The 19,009-nt window shown below is 27.6% G+C and overlaps 1 protein-coding gene across 4 annotated transcripts in view; it reads right to left on the reverse strand.

The window, feature by feature from the left end:
- LOC111632101 (serrate RNA effector molecule homolog) overlaps positions 1–18,355 on the reverse strand; it is a 46,028-nt gene extending 27,673 nt beyond the window's left edge. For 3 of the 4 annotated variants that reach the window (XM_023376465.1, XM_023376467.1, XM_023376466.1), the window contains exon 1: positions 18,169–18,355. In XM_023376465.1, coding sequence (XP_023232233.1) covers positions 18,169–18,338 — 170 coding nt within the window. In that variant the 5' untranslated portion in view covers positions 18,339–18,355. Of the gene's footprint in view, positions 1–1,154; positions 1,416–18,168 lie in introns of all 4 variants that reach the window. The other variant, XM_023376468.1, reaches the window with a different exon arrangement.
- Positions 18,356–19,009: the final 654 nt, after the last annotated feature.

Here is a 19,009-nt window from a genome sequence, read left to right on the forward strand (position 1 = left end):
TTAAAGTTATAACACTTTCAATATAATATATTCTTAAAACATAATAAGAAATAGCAATATTTCTCATATTTTTTCAAATTTTATATTCACATCTATTTCAATAAATAAATGCCATTATGATTAATTTAATATTGCTACTATAGTCTAAACAGTCATTTAAATTAATTTGATGAATTCTAAGTTGAATGTTTTCAACAAAACTATTAACTTTTAGTAAACTCCAATACTTAAAATTTTATTTTGAGAGCAATTTGAATTAGAATAATCCAGCCATTTGTGACAGAAATATCAAAAAATACATACAGTAATATGAAAAGGTTTTTCAACAAGAGATTTAGAGGTACAGTATAAGTATTAATTATGAATTTTCAAAAGTAATTTAAGAACTTTAAAAAAGATTTCAATTTATCATATTTATCAAATAGTGAAGATCTATGGAAAGCAATTTTTGTTTCTTGTAAAAAAAATATATTAATTTTTACAGTTATTCTACCCAAATCTCTGACCAATTTCTCCAAAACTATTAAAAATTTGGATATAACCATACTGATTACTCAGCACTGACTGGGAATAACTTAAGCATCCACTTAATAGGCCTTCAATGGCATTCAGAAATGATGCATTACATCAATCTAATTTTTTCTAATGTATAATTATGTAATTTTTTATTGCTTGAAAAACATTGTTACTAAAATGTTTTAAACATAAAATAAATTATATATAAATAATAATCTCATTATTTTGAAATAATACTTTAAAATTTGTTAAAAGATTAAATTTTTAAAAACTTTCTTTATACAGTATGTTTCTAATTAGACTGACTGAATTATTCACTTTTAATGTAATATATATTACAACAAAAAGAACAAAATATTTACTAAAATAAAATTTTATAAATTTGACATAATAAAAATAATTTTAAGTTAACGATATTTATCATTTTATTAAACTACATATTATGTATAGCTTTTTATTTAATTATAATTTCACTGCAATAATAAATAATTTTAAACAAATATATAAATTAATGCTAATAATATTAAAATTAATCAAATCATAATTGTAATATTTATTTTTGATCATCCCTTGTGTAAATTATAAATATTTAATTAAATAACCTTAAGAACCTCATCATGGGAACACTAATTTCTCACCTTTTTTTCATGATGTAACACAAGTGGTTGATTCTGTAGTTCGATTTAGCCCTTTGGGCTAACGCGCCTATAGCTAACTAAGTGCACTGTTTGTACTATAACTGCGTTGTGCGCAGTAACCCTAACTAAACAAGTAATATCGAATTGCTTCTTTGTTCAAGAAAGATGAACATGGTAAGCGATAGAATCACATTCTTGTGATATTTCATATGATGATCAAAGAGTCCATTATTTGGTCTTTATAAAGATGTTGAAGAAGACCTGTTACTCAGAAGGAGAGAATCCTTGAGAACAAAGTCAGCACTAGGACTGATTTATCAATTTGATAAATGTATATCTACATAGTGTACATGATTTTTGTCTTAGTGCTGACTCTTTTAAGAGAATAAGAAATAAAATACTGTAGAAAATAAAACAGTAAACTAGGGCTATTGGATATTGTCATCATACAAATCACATTATTATACAAATTGGGCATCCACATAGAAATTCAACTGAAAAGTAAAGTATATGATTTAGATGTTATATATGTATATAAAAAAATTATTTGTAACATTTCACCCTGAAAAGATGATTTTCCTATCTATCTTCTACATGATTTGTAATATGACTTTTCCAGCATACAAATTAAAACATAAAAACTTTGTTATATTTCAAAATGATTTAAAAACTAAAATACAGTAGAAGTTTGTTAATTTGGAATATGTACTGCACATCCTCTGGAAAGTAGCCAATAATCTGGAATTGTCTAATAATAATCCAGCATGCTAGTACAGGTAATATTAACAATGACATCAAGTCTTTAAATACCCAGATGTACGAATAAAGATATCCTGTGAATAAATAAATACCAGCACTAAGCATATTTTCTAATAAATTATTGGATAAAGATATAAATAAAAGTCAATTTGTTACTTGTTATTTGCTGCAAGTTGCATTTACTTGTTATTTTATTGAACATTACAGTTCCAGTTTGTGTGTGTGCCATTTTTGATGGATAAAAATTAAAAAGATATTAAAAAAAAACATCAAATTTGTAATTTAAATGATTTCACATTATTTTCCAGAATGTGTATAAAGAAATGAAACTAAATAAATTATTTTTGTATATATTCACATAAAACAATAAGAAATTGAAAGTCTTGAAGCCTACAATTACTCTCAATCAGGTTTTATGTAGTTATTATATCTGTTTAATTGCTTTTATCTATGGCTTTTGCTTTCATCTTAATGTGAAAATAATGAAAATAATATACCTGGGATGATTTGGATCAGAATTTGATTTCCCAAGAATCTTAAAAAATACAATAAAAAACTTATAAAATTTCCCAATGAAAATGTGTTTATGTTAAAATTATACTGTATTATTATTTTTATGTTTGAATGTGAAATCTTTATCAAAATAATTTTTGCATTAAAAAAAAAACTAGGCTTACTAAAAATTATATCAGTACTAGGAGATTGATGTACAAAATTTCTAAAAACACTCAAAACCTGTAGTCAAAAATTTAGCAATGATTTTTTAGATTAAACAGAAAAATGACCATTTACTGTTCTAATAATAATGTTTAGAAGTATTTTCTTTTCACAACATTATTCATTTATTTTGCCTTTCCTCATTACTAGAAAAAATATTAAAACTCACTTTTTTTGGTTTCATGAGTTTGACTATTCACTGCACAACTTTTAGACATTTTTTTGAAAATATTTGCTCATCAACTAACTTGTTTTCACAAGTTAGCTTTTGTTTTCATCCATACATCTGGGTAAGACTTGACATCATTAAACCTATCCATTCCATGAATAAAAAGTTATTTAAACATGTGGTATGCTAAAAACCATGAGCAAAAACTCAAGACAAAGGAAGGGAATGCAGCAATGGATGTTGCAACAGGAGGTTCACTACTGAATATATCGACTGCTCAGAACAAGAGAGTTACAACTCAAAAATATAGATTTTTCAGGAGAGCCATTTGAAGTTTTCAATTCCAGCTGATAAATCAGGGAATTGTTTAAAATCAATGGAATTTGGTTTGAATGTTAATTATAGTCATTACATTGAGTTGGAATAATAATATTATTTAAATGTATTTTCTCTGTTATATTATTACATATTTTTTGAGTTGCAACAGTTTTGCATTCAAAATGTCATTATTGTTTTCTCAGTTACAACTGTTTGCCATTCTTTTTTACTTAGAACAGCTGTTTGCCATTACATAATAATATACATTTTATATAAAGTTACAGTATTTATTTTAACAGAACAGAAAAATGTAATGTTACATTCTGGTTTTATGAGACCCATGTTGTTCAAACATGACAAACAATAAAAACAAAAGTAAGAAAGTTCACAAAAAATTAACACAGCCATTAAAAAAGTATCACTAATTGTGCTATGGTTTTATCAAGCAAATTAGAGATCAGTCTTTTTCAACACTACTGGAAACTTTCAGAGAATTATAAAATGATGCATGCACGCTTGGAATGACACCACTTTTACACAAGTCCAGCAAATCTTTCTTCTTTCCAGCATCTATCCCTGGTGGTGAAGAATAAGCTGGGTGCAGCATGACTTTGGCAGATCTACCTCTCATTCTTTGTCGAATGTTTAACTTTTCAAAATCCTCTTGCGCATATGAGTGCTTGTAGAAGATGGTATAAGGATCTTGTTTCATGACCTTAATGATCTTAATATTGGGCCAATTCACTAAATTATTATTTTCATTTTTGGAGAAATTGTTTCCCATTTGTTGTGATAAGTCTTTCAAATTGAAGATATCTGCTGTATCTAGTTCAGTCACATTATAAACGCTGCCTTTTTTCTTGGCTAATTTCAGTACTGGTACCCATTGAGCAGGTAGTGTTATTGTCCCACCTTTAACAACTCTTCGTTTTTCACGCTCAATGGTGGAATGCATTGAATCATTCTCATTCTGTGTGTGCCCTTGAATGAGAAATTTGTGAGTAATAGTGTTAATATGGTCTATATTATTTACACAGTATAAAAGTAATGAAGCAATGAATTTATTCTTGTTCTGCCCTGCACAATTATCTGAAAACAAAACTACTTCATTAACTGTATTGGGCAATGAAGTAATGAACTTATAGAGGCATGTTCCAATTTCATTTGAACCTCGTTTGGCCAAGCCTTCATGCCAAAAATAACAGTGGCCCTTACTGTTTGAAATATCATAAATTGTAAAGTTGTAACATGAGAGTTTCCTTTTGTAGTATAAGGAAGAGCACTCACCACAAGGTGAAGGGAGAACTGCTTGGAGATCAAAGCAGCAAGCAATTTTATTTGTATCCTGTTTTGCTGCTTCAATGTCCTTAGTCTTTTCAGCTCTTGACATTTCTTTTTCTTTTATATGTGTGTTATAATTGTCCTGCAATTGTAATTTCTCTGTATCTGTACTGTTCTTATATCCAGTACATATACAACACTGATCTTTTTTCGGCTGATGAAATGAAAGATTAAGTGAATGAAATACCGTTGAGTAAATGTGTTTTTTAGCAAGTGGTAATTCTTTTTCTCTGCAATAGTCTGTGTATAGCCGATACATTTCACTAATGTTTAAGCTGCCATCTAAATACTGTTTGGTTGAATTTCTTCTACAATAGTGTGATTCAACACGTTCAAAAGACAGTATGTGTTCTTTCACATTCTTCAGTATTTCCTCATCAGTTTTCTTTCTGCTTTCATGTTTTCCCCGGAAGTCATCTTCTATTATTCCATCAGTGGTCTTTGGGTTATATAGATAGATAGATTTAGAATGCAAAAGAGTTGCAACTTTATATGCAACTTTCTTTCACCAAGAATGCAATTAATTGAAAGCTGAAAACTGTTACAACTCAAAATGTAACCCTCTTGAATTCAATAACAGAGTGTATTAGCATATTGCAAAACTGTTATATGTACGTCCCAGAGCCATAATAAGCCATTTAGAGATATAACCTTTATACATAAGATAGAACTCGATACAAGCATTCCCATAAGTACAATAACTAAAACATCGAAAATTTTGAGTTGTAACCCTCTTGCTCTGAGCAGTCGATATATATATATATATATTAAAAAAAAACTCAAATCATTTGTTACTGCACTTTGTGTAAAATTGAACAGTTTTATTGGTGCTATCCTAATATCTGTTTATGCAACAATCACAGAACAATCTTAACATAGTACAATCACACTGTATCATCTTCAGACTAATTGTAGAGCATGAGTATGTGAAGCTGCAGAAATGGGTCGAAATTCATGCACAGAAAATGTTCTTAATTTTGTATAAAAAAATTAATACATAATAACTATTATTATTTTATGTTGTAAAAAGAAACCATCAAATGAAAAATGAATATTTTATGTCCATATAAGGACATGTCTGTAGAAATTTCTAAGAAAAAACAAATTTCTCAGAATGAAACAATAGATGAATTTGAGTGCTTAGATCGAACATCTTCGATAGGAATCAAATTGTCAGTCAGAGTTGACTCACCCCACGATCTGGGCTCCAATCTCGTTACAATTCGTAATGAGGAGGGGGGACCAATTAGAGAGCAGGGGCAGATCGGCATTGACCTATCAGAATGTTCGATCTGGGACCCAGAAAAAATTTATAAAAATCACGCAAAAAAAGGATGTGACGTTCTTGGTTCTTAGTTCGGTGTGCTCCGCTTCTGGATTTTTCCTGCGGTTCAACAACGGAAACTTGGTCGATGTTTCAGAAGTTTTTACCATCCCGTCCTGGCAAGTTTTGCCAAGTGTAACCTGCTACGAGAATCACCCCTTCAAGCTGTGCTGTGTGCTCCAGAGCCTACGTTTTCGTCATCATCTTCACAAGAAGAAGAGAAGATTGTCGAAACAATTGAACTTTATTTACGAACTGATTCACTCTTCGGATAGGCCTTACGCCGAAGTAAAACAGTAGTTGTAAACGAAATTTTTATATTTAATAAACTGTTTGCGATGGAGGACCTGTCTCAATAAGTTTTTCCACTCCCACGCGACAGTGCTGACCACTCGATTGTAGTGACACTTTCTCCCCAATTGGCAAACCTCACACGTAAACAAACCTGCAATTATTTATTGTGACATCATGACAATGCCAAACTGCAATTTTTAATAATATTTTTCATTCATTTGCTCTTACTAACTCTTTTCAGGGCAAAATTTTTGAACAGAAATAATGTGAATTCCACTTTGCATTGGAAGTTCGCATATAGTTAATCAGGGATTCCTACCCCTAAGCTTTCCATATCTAGTCTTGAATTTCATTTATCTAACACCATTCCCAATATAAGTGGAAATTTATAGATCTATAATTTTTTCAAATTGCAGTGCAACTAGAAGCCTACAGAAGTATATGCTGATACAAAATGTACAGCAATATCTGCAATGTTCAGATCACATATAACTTATCAATTTTCAAAAAATAAAATTGTGTGGTAATCTGACATTTTCAATAATCTGTCACCTCTGATCAATAAGTTCCAGATTAATAAATCTATACTGTATATACAATTTTAATCCATTTCTTCACTCTTTAACTGATAGTGAAATTATTTTAAAATAATTATTAAATTTATTTAGTTGTTAAACTTAAATTCAAAATTAATTAAAACTATTTCTCATATAAAAATTATAGTTAAACTTTTCAAATTATTATGTATTTAATTTTCTGTATAAAAGTTTCAAAAATAGTGTTGGTTATTCATTATTGTCACTGACTTAAAAAAATGGATAATGGTAAACTTAGAAAGACCTTAAAATAAAGAAATTCTTTAGATCAGTGGTTTTCAAACTTTCTGTACCTCCACCCCTCTTTATCAGAAAAAAATTCTTGCATACTCTTCAATTTTTTTAACAATCTAATTTCATAAATACCATCCTTATAATTTATTTAATGGCCTATAAAGCAATATACCTTATTAAATAAAGTATATAGTTTGCCAGGGCTCAACTATTGTTGAGATGTTTTGGCATGAGCGTGGATGGATTTTTAGCATTCATACCCAAGTTATTCAGACAAAGATTGTGAATTAAGCATAGCCATTTTGCTAATTCATTTTTTCAACATCAATTTGATTTTTTTGTTTGTTTGTATTAAAAAATGCTGCATGCCCCCTTGCAATAGTCTCATACCCCACTAGGGAAAACACCCACAGATTGGAAAACACTGCTTTAGACAAATATAATTTGAAGAAAATTATAGAGAATAATTACAACAAAAATCGTTTTGATACATTCTAATTAAAATACAAGCAATTATTTATTGTGACATCATCACAATGCCAGGCTGCAAATTTAATCATATTTTTCATTTATTTAATTTAAAATATATGCTCTCCACTCCAAATTAGTAGTGTCTTGCCCCAGTACATCATACTTTTCCTGTTACGGAGAGTCATGCTGGTCATCTAATTTCTCTCAGGGGAAAATTTTTGAATTGAAATAACAAGACTTCTGGCATTACCTGGAAGTTCGTATATAGTTAATCAGGGCTTCTGGCCAAGCTTTCCATATCTGGTCCTGACTTTCATCTATCTAACTCCATTCTCAAGATTAAGGAAAGACAGACAAACAGATGGATGACAGTGGGAATGTACAAGCTTATAATTTTTTCAAATTGCAGCCCAATAACTAATCAAGTTAAACTAAACTTTAGAAAATAGTATCTGATTGAAATAATGCTAGCCACAAATTTTCCATTAATATTTAAAATAGCAACACAAAATAGTATCATATAATCTGTGATTTTATAAAGTTTTAATCAAGATTATTTATAAAGAATTCTAAGACAAAACAGTTGTGCAGTAACTGAGTAAATACAATATATCCCACATATATTTAGTAAAAGATATTCCAGTATTTGAAGATCAACTAATCAATATGATTTTTGATAAATAATATTACTTTATTAATAAAAGAGAATTTCAATTTACCAAGTTTTCAAATTTCTATAATTTGTACTTTTTAGTAAATTTACTTTATTTCAAAAACCTTCTGTTGTAACAGATAGTATATATTATTTTATTTGCATATAAAAATATATATAAATACAATTGTACCCATTTTCTTTTTTAACATTTTATTTAAGTTTTGCAGTTATTATAACTATCTTCACTGTTCAATTCTTTGATACTAAAATTAAAAAGAAATTACTCAGTTTCTGATGTTAATTTACTATAACTTTAATAAACTTAAGAAATTGAACATTTTTGGCATTTACATAATGCAATCATCAGAAACTGGTTTTGGAACAAGAATGATGTAAATCAAATTAAACAAAATTCTCACATGACAAGTAAATGCAGCCTCAACTAAAATAATCATTTTATAAATGTAGGCTATTTAGTTGACTTCAATTAAGAATACATTATGGGTAATCTAGTTCATAATACATTTTTTATTAATATTAAATGCATATAGTTTCTGATTTAGAAATTACTATATTTAGCATATTAAAAAAATTTTACCTCACATCCCTTACTAATAAGTTTGAACTTACATAAGATCAAACTTATTAGATATAGTCTATATAACATACATACTTTTAAGAAAATATTCATCAGCTTAGGTACAATGTTATTTTCTGTATACACAGTATTTTATCTTAGATCAAACATTACAGAATAGGTATCAATTATATAATGTTAAATTTCAGAAACAAAATAGCATTTAATCAAACCAATGTAGCAAGTCTTCTAAATTCATATACTTTACTCCTATTTGATACTTTCAACAATATTGTTAGAGACTTGTACTGTAACAAGTTCAAATAGCCCAATTACCAAATATACCTGATTTATTCTGTGAAATAGTAATATTAATTTTAAAAAAGAAAAATACATTTATTCATTTAGTCTTCATTTCATTTAGTTTTTTTAAATAAAAAATTAGCTTTTATTTAAAATTTAATATAAACTTTTAAATTATTTTACATTTTGAAAATTTATTATTAATAAATTGAACTTTAAAATATTTACAATGGTTTTAAAATAAAAATTTTGAGATTTAAAATTAATTAAAATAGCTTTTATTTTTATTCAACAGCTTCTAAGTGAACATACCAATGTAAAAGATAAGAATTAACAAGAACTTGAGGGTTAAACTGTAGTTCTCATTAATTCCCATCTCTTATATGGGTACTTTCACTTAAGAACTGTTCAACTTAATTAGAAGTTACCCTTTGTTTATCAATTTCAACACAATCTTTACTGTAAAGATTGTGTGTAAATGACAGGGAAGCTTTTATTTTATAAAAAACAAAACAAAAAAGGCACAGTTCACTCTGTAATCATTAATATTTTAGTGGATTTATTTCTTAATTTTATTTATTTTTTTTAATAGAAGTAAAAATAATGTTCTTATAATTCAACTATTTTATTTGTTAATTAAACAGATCAAAAAATAAACTTGAATGCAATACTTCATCACCAATTAAACAAACTATGCTAATTTTGAAATGTTTATTACTATTACTATTATTATTCTGAAATGCAGAAAAACTTAACCCTCCAACTGTTTATTTTAAATTTCAAGTAATATAAATTAAAATATATTTCATATTCTTCTTAATTGTTATATTATCAATGTATAATTTCTATAATCTTCAATCAGCAATGTCAAATGTTATAGATTTTTCATAGTTTTGATATTGAGTACTACAGATTTTTCAAATTTCAAATTAATATACCACACAAAATTTACTAGAATGAAAATAAAACTTGCACATTACTTGCATTACCATATACCTTCATCTCAGAATGGTGGTTGAAAATATGACAATTAATTAGTATGCAATTCAAAAGATAGCACCTCAAACATTGCTTTTCCTCATATTTCTTTCATTTTATTTTCATTAGCAGTTCATTGTAGATGTATTTATAAAATGAGTGAAACAATATATAAGACAGAATCTCCTAAACTGCATGCTAAAAATACAAATCACTGCCTAACACCCAAAGTTTATCATTAGGCAGAGACTCCACTAGCATAAAAACCCTCGCAGTAAAAGCTTTTAATCAGGTAACCCTGATATTTTACGCCCGAGCAGATCATAAAACCAGTGTAAAAAGTGAGTTGAGCAGTGTTCAACTTTCGACGCAAATACGGCCATAAAACATTACCATCCACCAATCAGAAGTCAGTGAAATCTAGGTCATTGCAACATGATGCGAAAATTGCAGAAAACAAGCTTTTGTGTACGTTCCCTTGTGGCTACTCTAGAATAGATCTGAAAAGTTTTATCGAAAACATCCAAAAGTATTCATGTATTTATGATAAGAAGTATCCCGATTATAATAATGGATGCCTAAAACACGCATTATGGACGGCCAAAAGAAAACCCTTCAATTTATAGGAGTATGTAATGAAAAAAGCTAAGCTTATAAGTGCCGTATATTATCTTAATTAATAATACGATAATAAAAGTTAATATATGAAAGTAAAGATATTATTTTTACTACATTTGTAATTATATTACAGAAAAAACTCGTAGAATATAATCATTGTCTTTATAACTTCGATAGTACTGTCGCGTCGCCATAAAAACTTCGCTAACTGGACCTCCACCGCAATCCAGACGCAGATGCAAATAGATCACGTGATTAAAAGTTTTTACAGCGAAGGTTTTTACACCCGTTTTTACGCTAGTGGAGTCTTGGCCTTATTCTACTTCATTTCTGTTTTACTTAACAAATAATAAAAATAAAATGTATGATAATGATGATAATAAATGCTAAAATAATATTAAAGTAATTTTATATATAATTTTTTATTTTAATGTATACTTGATCATTGAAGAGCCTAATCTGGGATCAAGTTTGAAATAGCAACAAAGTTGGTATGGCCTTAGAGGAATATAGAGTTAGACAAGATGTAGAGTTAGTTATAAATATGAATAAAATAATTGCTATTAACATCTTCACTGTTAATTTTACTAAAATATTGAAGACTATAATATCCAACAATGCAAATTTGAGTCAACTCTTCACTCTTCTTTGCTGTAAAGAACTAACACAAACAAAATTGATAGTCAAATTTTTCAACAGTTCTCTGAGTGTGTCTCTCAAATGCATAGTTTAATATCAATTAAAGTATAAGTTTGCATGTATAAAATAAACAAGAGAACTACAAGCTAAACATATTTGCCTTTAGTAATTTTGAAAAAAAAAAAAATTTAAAAAAGATAAATATGTCTATTAGACAAACAATTTTTCACTTTTTTTAAAAATTCTTTCCATAAGTTTTGACAAAATAAAAGCTGTTTGGTGAGTTCTTAATACAATTTAAAATTTGCAGATACCCTGCATATGTTTCCAAACTAACTCTTAAATCCAGTCCATAAATTATTTGCATGAAATTACAGTATTTACTTTTGTGCATCTTAACTTCCACAATAAAAAGACTATGTTTTATAACATTCTCATTTTAAGGTACTTTGTTCAATAGTTCTTTAGCAGACCAATAAATTGGTTTCTATTATAGTATAAAATATATAAAACCACTGTTTTTTTCCAGTTCATCACCTATCTCAAGGATGAGCAACCTTTTTCTATGTAAGGGCCACATTTCAAAACTTTTGAACTGACACAGGCTGCATACAAGAGGAAAAAATGCTGGTAAATCACATTTATTAATTCATGTATAATTATAAATTAGCATAGGTATATTTAATTTAGCTTCTGGAACTGATTTAAAGTTAATACATCAAAAATATTTGGTTGAATATTAGTCACTGCTAGTTTTAAATTAGTTTCGATTTGAGTTTGTTAGCTGGTTTCTTGTTTTAATTTTTACTAAATTCATTGTGGGAAAAACTATTCCCATACATAAGTTGTAGAAAATAATGTTTGAATCTTTGCTGCATGCTTCCTTAAGCTACGAAACTGATATATTTATTCATATTTTATGCGACGCCTGCCATAAAAAATATTAATGAGGACCACAGGTTGCCTATTCCTGACCTATCTTATTCATTTATATCATTAAGCTAGACCTTTATCTGCATAAAATATCAAAATTCAGTCAACAATTCCTATTTTGCCAGAAGATAGTTGTTTTGCTCCTCTGACACTCTCCACAACACAATGCAACTCCATAAGCTCTTCGGTGTCAGCTCTTGGCTGTGCTCTTCCACAAGCTCATCGATATCATTGTTATCCACCTCCATTTCCATGATCCAGGCCGAAGACACAATCTCATTGACTACAGGCTCCACAGATACTGTCTCAAACCTCTCAAAGTCACATTCAACAATGCTCTATGGTCAAAGCTTCTTCCATACAGAAGTGAGGATTCTCTTGGTAACATCTTCCTGATCATCTTGACGCAAGCAAGGATGTGGAAGAGATATTTCCAAAACTCTGAGAGTGAGATTGGTCCTTCAGTTACATCAAAACAATGCTCAAAAAGAGCTTTACTGTAGAGCTTCGCAAAGTTAGAAATAACCTGCTAGTAACAAAGTAGTGTTGGGAAGCAGATACTGGATGTTGATAAATTCTTCAAAGAGATCATCTTGTAGGTCTGGAGGATGTTGTCCATAACAAGCAAGACATGGAGTGGCAGATTCATCTGAAGTAAATATTTTTTCACAGAAGGNTAACTTACATAACATAATGTAACAATAACTTAAAAATAACTTAGAAAAGATAAAAAAATTATATTTTTTAAAATTTTTATTCACTACTTTTTGCTTTCTTTCCTCACTTCCACCAGCACTTTCACTGGATAGAGATCGCTTGGTAAAATACCTAGCCAAAGAGGTTTGGCTTTGCCTACTTTTTAAAATGTTTCTAAAATGACATTTGCTTAAGTCAGTGTAAACCTTTTCGAAATGTTTCTTTTCAATAAAATCTGTCACATTCTGATAATACCTCAAGATTTCCTTTATCGAGTGAGATCCTTCCACGACGAAGCAAACACACGGACTGAGACCGATGAACAGAAGTGAATAAAAAATGGCACTGTGAACTAATGTAACGTCGTATAGTGAGTTTTTGTTCATATCGTGGAGCAAAAATATGTTCGAATTTCATGTCATATCCTGAAAATTTCATATGCTGGGACATTCGTATCCTGAGGTACCACTGTATTTAATTATAGCCTTTACATAGCCCAAGAATTTGGCATATCATTTGGCATGTTTATTATATAACAGGCTATGGTGGTTGAAGTTTATTTGTAATATGTCTGAACACAAGTTTGGAAAAAATATGTGATCACAAATGACACTAAGATACTAGCAGAACGAGTGCTAAACACAGACTGATGTAACACGCACACAATTTGGGACTTCCCCTCTCCTCGTCACTCATTATGTGAGTCATTTTTTTACAATTTGTTTTGCATGTAATGAAAATTACTCATTATGAGAGATAATCATTAAGCAAGTTCCACTGTAAACTATTTTGTGATTATGAGATGGCACAAGTTTATAAATCCTTAATATTCATTTGATAAACAAAACAAATGAAGTAATTCAGCAAAGCAAATATGAATAAATAAATATAAAACATAATAAATTAAATATTAATTTTTAAGTGTTTTTGATCAGATGTATATCAAAACTTTTAATTTTTCTGTTTCTATAATAACTTAGTATTATTTTCTTCAAATAGAGCTTTAGTCTCTTGTACTTTAATCATTGTTTATCTACAATATTTGTATCTTCTGGATTTGTTAATCATCTATCATCATAAAGAACTGATTGTTCTTATCACTATCACAACTTTAACCAACTATTGAATAGTATAAATGTGCATAAAACATTCTCCATTTCAATCATTTCACATTCCATTTCGTTCACATCACAAAATGGATAATTCCCATTGATCAGAAAGTTATTGCATTTTGATTGATTGTCATTTATGTTGTAGTGATTTTTAGCCATTGTTTAATTTAAATAACTTGATGTTAACACATTGGAAAAAATACTCCATTTGCAATTATGTAATTCAATGCAAAAAATAAAATAAAATTAGTTGTTGTTCTATATTCTGTGCTATTTTTATTCTATTAGTTTTGATTTTTTTCAAAACCTTCATAATTTTGATAATTTCTTTGCCATGCAAAGCTAAATATAATTATAATTTTTGTTTAATAAGCTTTTTATTAGATGAAATTGAGTAAAATTTATGCTTATAATTTAAACAAGATCAAAGAATTATATAAACTTAATACCATATTCAAAATTCCAAAAATAAATTGTTAAGTTAAAGAAATTGAAATATTTATTACAAAAACTTTTTTCAGACTAATTCAGTTTATCATCAGTTCTCCAAGTGGAACTTAAGACACAATTCAAAAAATAGAATATCAAATTATCAGTTGACATTAGAAATGAACTAATTATTTAAATGATACTGTAACTTAGTCAAAATAACTGTCTATAGCTGATCTAGATACAAAAATATTTGGTTGTGTTTCTCAATGTTAAGATGATAAATCCTTTTGAAGATAGGCTATTGTGTGCTTTTGATAACATGCATATTTAATATTTTTGTAATAAAATTTATATACAAAGCAAAAAATAATTGAATAATTAAAATTGATACAAATAATATAAACTTAATTTTTCTAAATAAAATAAAAAGTTAATTTTAACAAAATTCCACTGTACTTTTCATTTATACGCTTATAAAGTGTCATTTTTGAAAAACTTTACTTTTATTTGAAAATTTATTGAGCAACAATAACAGTTGGAGTTTTAAGGTTTACTCAAATTTCTTTCTTTCAGAAATTAATATATTCTATCATAAACATACATAAATAATAAAAGTTTTTATATCAAGATCAAAGTTTCAAGTGTGCTATTGCTGCTATATTTCTATACTGTTACTTAGATAGTTTTTTTATTTTTTAACATCTTAACTATAAATTTTTGCAATTTTCAAAATTAAAACACTATGCAGATTAATCATCATCAAATTCAATTAATTTTAAAGGCATTAAACAGAATGGTCTAAAAACAATGGTAAAAGCTGAAGCAAAGTATTTTTGCAATTTTAAAAAAAGCTAAAGTAAATAATCCACAGCAGCTTCTTAGAATATATCATAGTAATACAACTAAGTACATAAATTACATGAATAATGCACTAATGAACTTTTAATTAATTGAATGTTAATTAAATTAACAATTAGAATATCCCATAATGAGAATAGTAACTTTAAATATTAAAATAATTTTTAAAATACATTTAAAGAAATTAAGATATTCTCTTCATTACATTGTATCTCATTTTAAGACCAAAACATATCTATCTTAATTTGGCTATATTACAAAAATAAAAAAGTAGCAAACTGTCCCAATGCTAGACTGCAATTTTTAGATCTTGATGCACAATGCTCTTGATTTTAGTAGTCTTGCCCCTGTATATCATACTTTTCTTGTCAACAAGAGTGTCATGGTCATCTTTTGCTTGTTTAGTTATGGCAATGCAACACTTGGACAATCTGCCTAGGGAGGATGCCTTCCGGGAGGTGTATTTTAAGAGAAACTGGCCCTATTTAGGCATTACAGATGTGGAGAAAACCTGGAAAGCTCCACATGGCCAACTCATCCGAGCAAGGCGTGAACCCACGACCAGACTCCAAGTATTCAGGGAACAGATTTCTTGGCCACTGGTGGGCCTTGTTGGTCATCTACTGTATCTGTGTTCTGGGGAAAATTTTTGAAATGAAGTAATGCAACTTCTGGTTTGACCAAAAGATTGTACTGTACATGCATAGTTAATTGAGGCCTCTGGCTCCTAAGCTTTCCATATCTGGTCTTGGCTTTCATCTATCTAACTCAGTTCTCAAGATTAAGGAATGACAGACAGACAGATGGTGCCAGTGGGAATTTATAGGTTTGCAATTTTAAACTTGCAGCCCAATAACAACTTTCAATATTGGTTCATTCTAAAAATCAATACATCATATTACATAAATGCAACACTTTTGTTTTCAAAATAATTTGAACCAATGTTAGCTATACTGAATATAACAACTTACAACAAATAATCATAATCTTAAAAATGATCAAACTGTATTTGAATGTGTTGTTATATATATAAAATTGACAAAATTCAATATTAAATTTTTCACATAAAAATAAAAATGATTTTTGATTATATTTTTATTTCACAGATTATTCATGATTTAATCATTCTCCCAGTGAACAACTAGATCATAAACAACAAAATATATCTATTTGAAATTGATTTTAACTTTTTGAAAAATAAATTGTAATCACCAGATCACCTTCTGTACTTATATTTCAATATAAAGCAGAATAAATGCAAGAAATCTTATTTCATTTTACTTTTTCATAGAAAATTGTATTTGTTTGTAATTTAAACATTTTGTGTTATCGTAATACTCAAAATGTAATTAAAAATGAATAAAACAATAGATTTCAAGAACAGACTGACAAATAATTTGAACCAAAAAAAAAAATTTTTTTATAAAACAATTATTTAATTGCATTTCATAAATTTGCTTGTACTTTGANTTTAAAATGATAACATGTATTACAAAATGATTTGTTTCTGTTACTTTTTTGTCATTTAGCTTCAACATGAGACAAATCATTCATATTAAAATGTAACTATAATAATACATATTTTTATTCTTAAAACTATTATACGTTTTAATCTGTGTAATAAATGATGTAAAAATTGTTGCTGTTAAATATGATTAAATTCAGTAATGTATAAAATGGGACAAGTGCAGCCTCTTAAATCTTTTTATATTTGCAATTTTTAATCTGAAATGGTTGTGGCTGTTCATTTTATCCAAATTCTCTATTATCTGAGGTGTCATCAGTCCATGTTACTTCAAACTATCAAGATTCTATTGTAATTGTTTTGAATCTGATTGAAATAAAGTAATAAAATTCTTTTCTAAGTGAGAAGTCAAATCCATATCAGTTAATAGAATTCGGATATTAAGTCCTGTTTGTCCTATATATATTTTATATACTTACATAAGTCCTATTCCATTAAGTCTAGCCTTTAAGAAGATTGAAGCTTAATGGACAAATGAAACCATATCTATGAAATAACTTACACGACTATAAAGAAATAAGACTTAAATAAAGTATAGGAAATGAACAAAGATTTAGGTTTGATATATAATATGGATAAGGACAGTGTGTGATACTTTAAAATGTATGAACCAAACTGAATGTATTATCTATGTTTTTTTTTTATCTTTAGAACTTGTGTTCAAAGATGGAAAAGAATAGAGAAATATTTTACATTAATTCATGTTAGCATGCGCATGCACACACAGACAATACTACATCTTAACAGTTTTTTAAATAATATATACAAAATTTAAGTCAAATTACATATCGTGATTTTAAACATTGCAAAATCTTTGATGTTTAAATTGTAAACTTTCGTAATATTGTAATAATAACAATAATATTTATGTATGTGTGAGCAATACTGAAATATTTGTATCATAAAAAAGAGTCACACAATTTTTTAATTTTAATTGTATAAAAGACGATAAAAATTGTCATTAATTAACTTTCCTAATATATATCCTCTATGTTCACAGAAATATATTATTGTTATGAAAGATTAGGCATATTTGCCAATAATGATAATATTGTAAGAATTATCTTTGTGACTATTTTATATTCTTGATCATCATTGTATATTTATTTCAAATTATCTTATAATCATCAGCCTTTTGATGCAAAAGAATTAGCATGAAAAAGTATTATACAAGCAAACAATTATTTACAATTTCACACATTATTCTTAAAACTGGATCAATATGATTAATTTTTATATGAAAATTTTATATTTTTACAGAGCATTATACACTTACAAAATGATTTTTCCCATACAAAGTACTTACTTATTTTTTAGTAAAATAAATTAATTTTTAACATCAATAAACATTTTTTTAATATTTAAAAAATTTAATTTGAAATTAAGCTTCACTTTAATATTTCTATTTAAATTTTAAATATGTTTTAGATCCTATATTATGAAATAAAATTAAATAAAAACTTACCATTCCTCTTCCTTGTGATTCAAGAAAAATTCATTTATTTGTTGTCTTTTAAATTCTAATTTATATTCATTATACTTTTTCACAGCTTCTTGATCATCAATAGCATCATCTTGAGAGCCAAGAAATTGTTTAAAAGTCATCATAGGGGGTTGTGTTATACCTTGTTCCATATCTCTGAAATGAATAAAATTTTCAAATATTTCAAAATTATTATGAAACAATACTTATTTTTTATATTATAAATTCTGAATATATCCTTTGTATATATTCAATATGTATTTTAATATTAATAAAATTCAAATTTACATATTAAATCTTCAAATATAATTAAAATTTGTTGGCGTAAGAATTTCTATGAAACTTGCCACAGGAATTCAATTTTTGCAATTGATTCATGCTTTCACAATAACTGTTTTTACCTTAAATTCACATATTTGTTTTAAATTAACATGTTGTATTTAGGGCTATATGCTCACCAAGTTTCATTTGAACTGGAAACCCAAATGTCTGTGATGTATTTTTTTGAATTGGTCAATCAAATGCTTCTTCTTATCCAAAGTATGTCTACAGATGTATATAATGATGCTTTTCCATAAATTTCATTTTACAATATATATTTTGTAAGTTATAATCATAATATATGATTTTCTTATTTAAAATATGAAATTACTATACTTCTATTATACCTATTCAGTTTTAAGTAAATCTTTATTGTGATATGTAAACCTAATAAAGTTTATGCAAATGACAATCCAAATCAATTGAGCAATCAGAATTTTTACAGAAACAATATATTTATATATATAAATGAAGATGTTTATTTGTTTGCTATGCACGCCTA

Source organism: Centruroides sculpturatus, unplaced genomic scaffold, assembly GCF_000671375.1.
Source record: "Centruroides sculpturatus isolate CEXI.00-Female unplaced genomic scaffold, Cexi_2.0 scaffold748, whole genome shotgun sequence".
NCBI lineage: Eukaryota > Metazoa > Arthropoda > Arachnida > Scorpiones > Buthidae > Centruroides > Centruroides sculpturatus.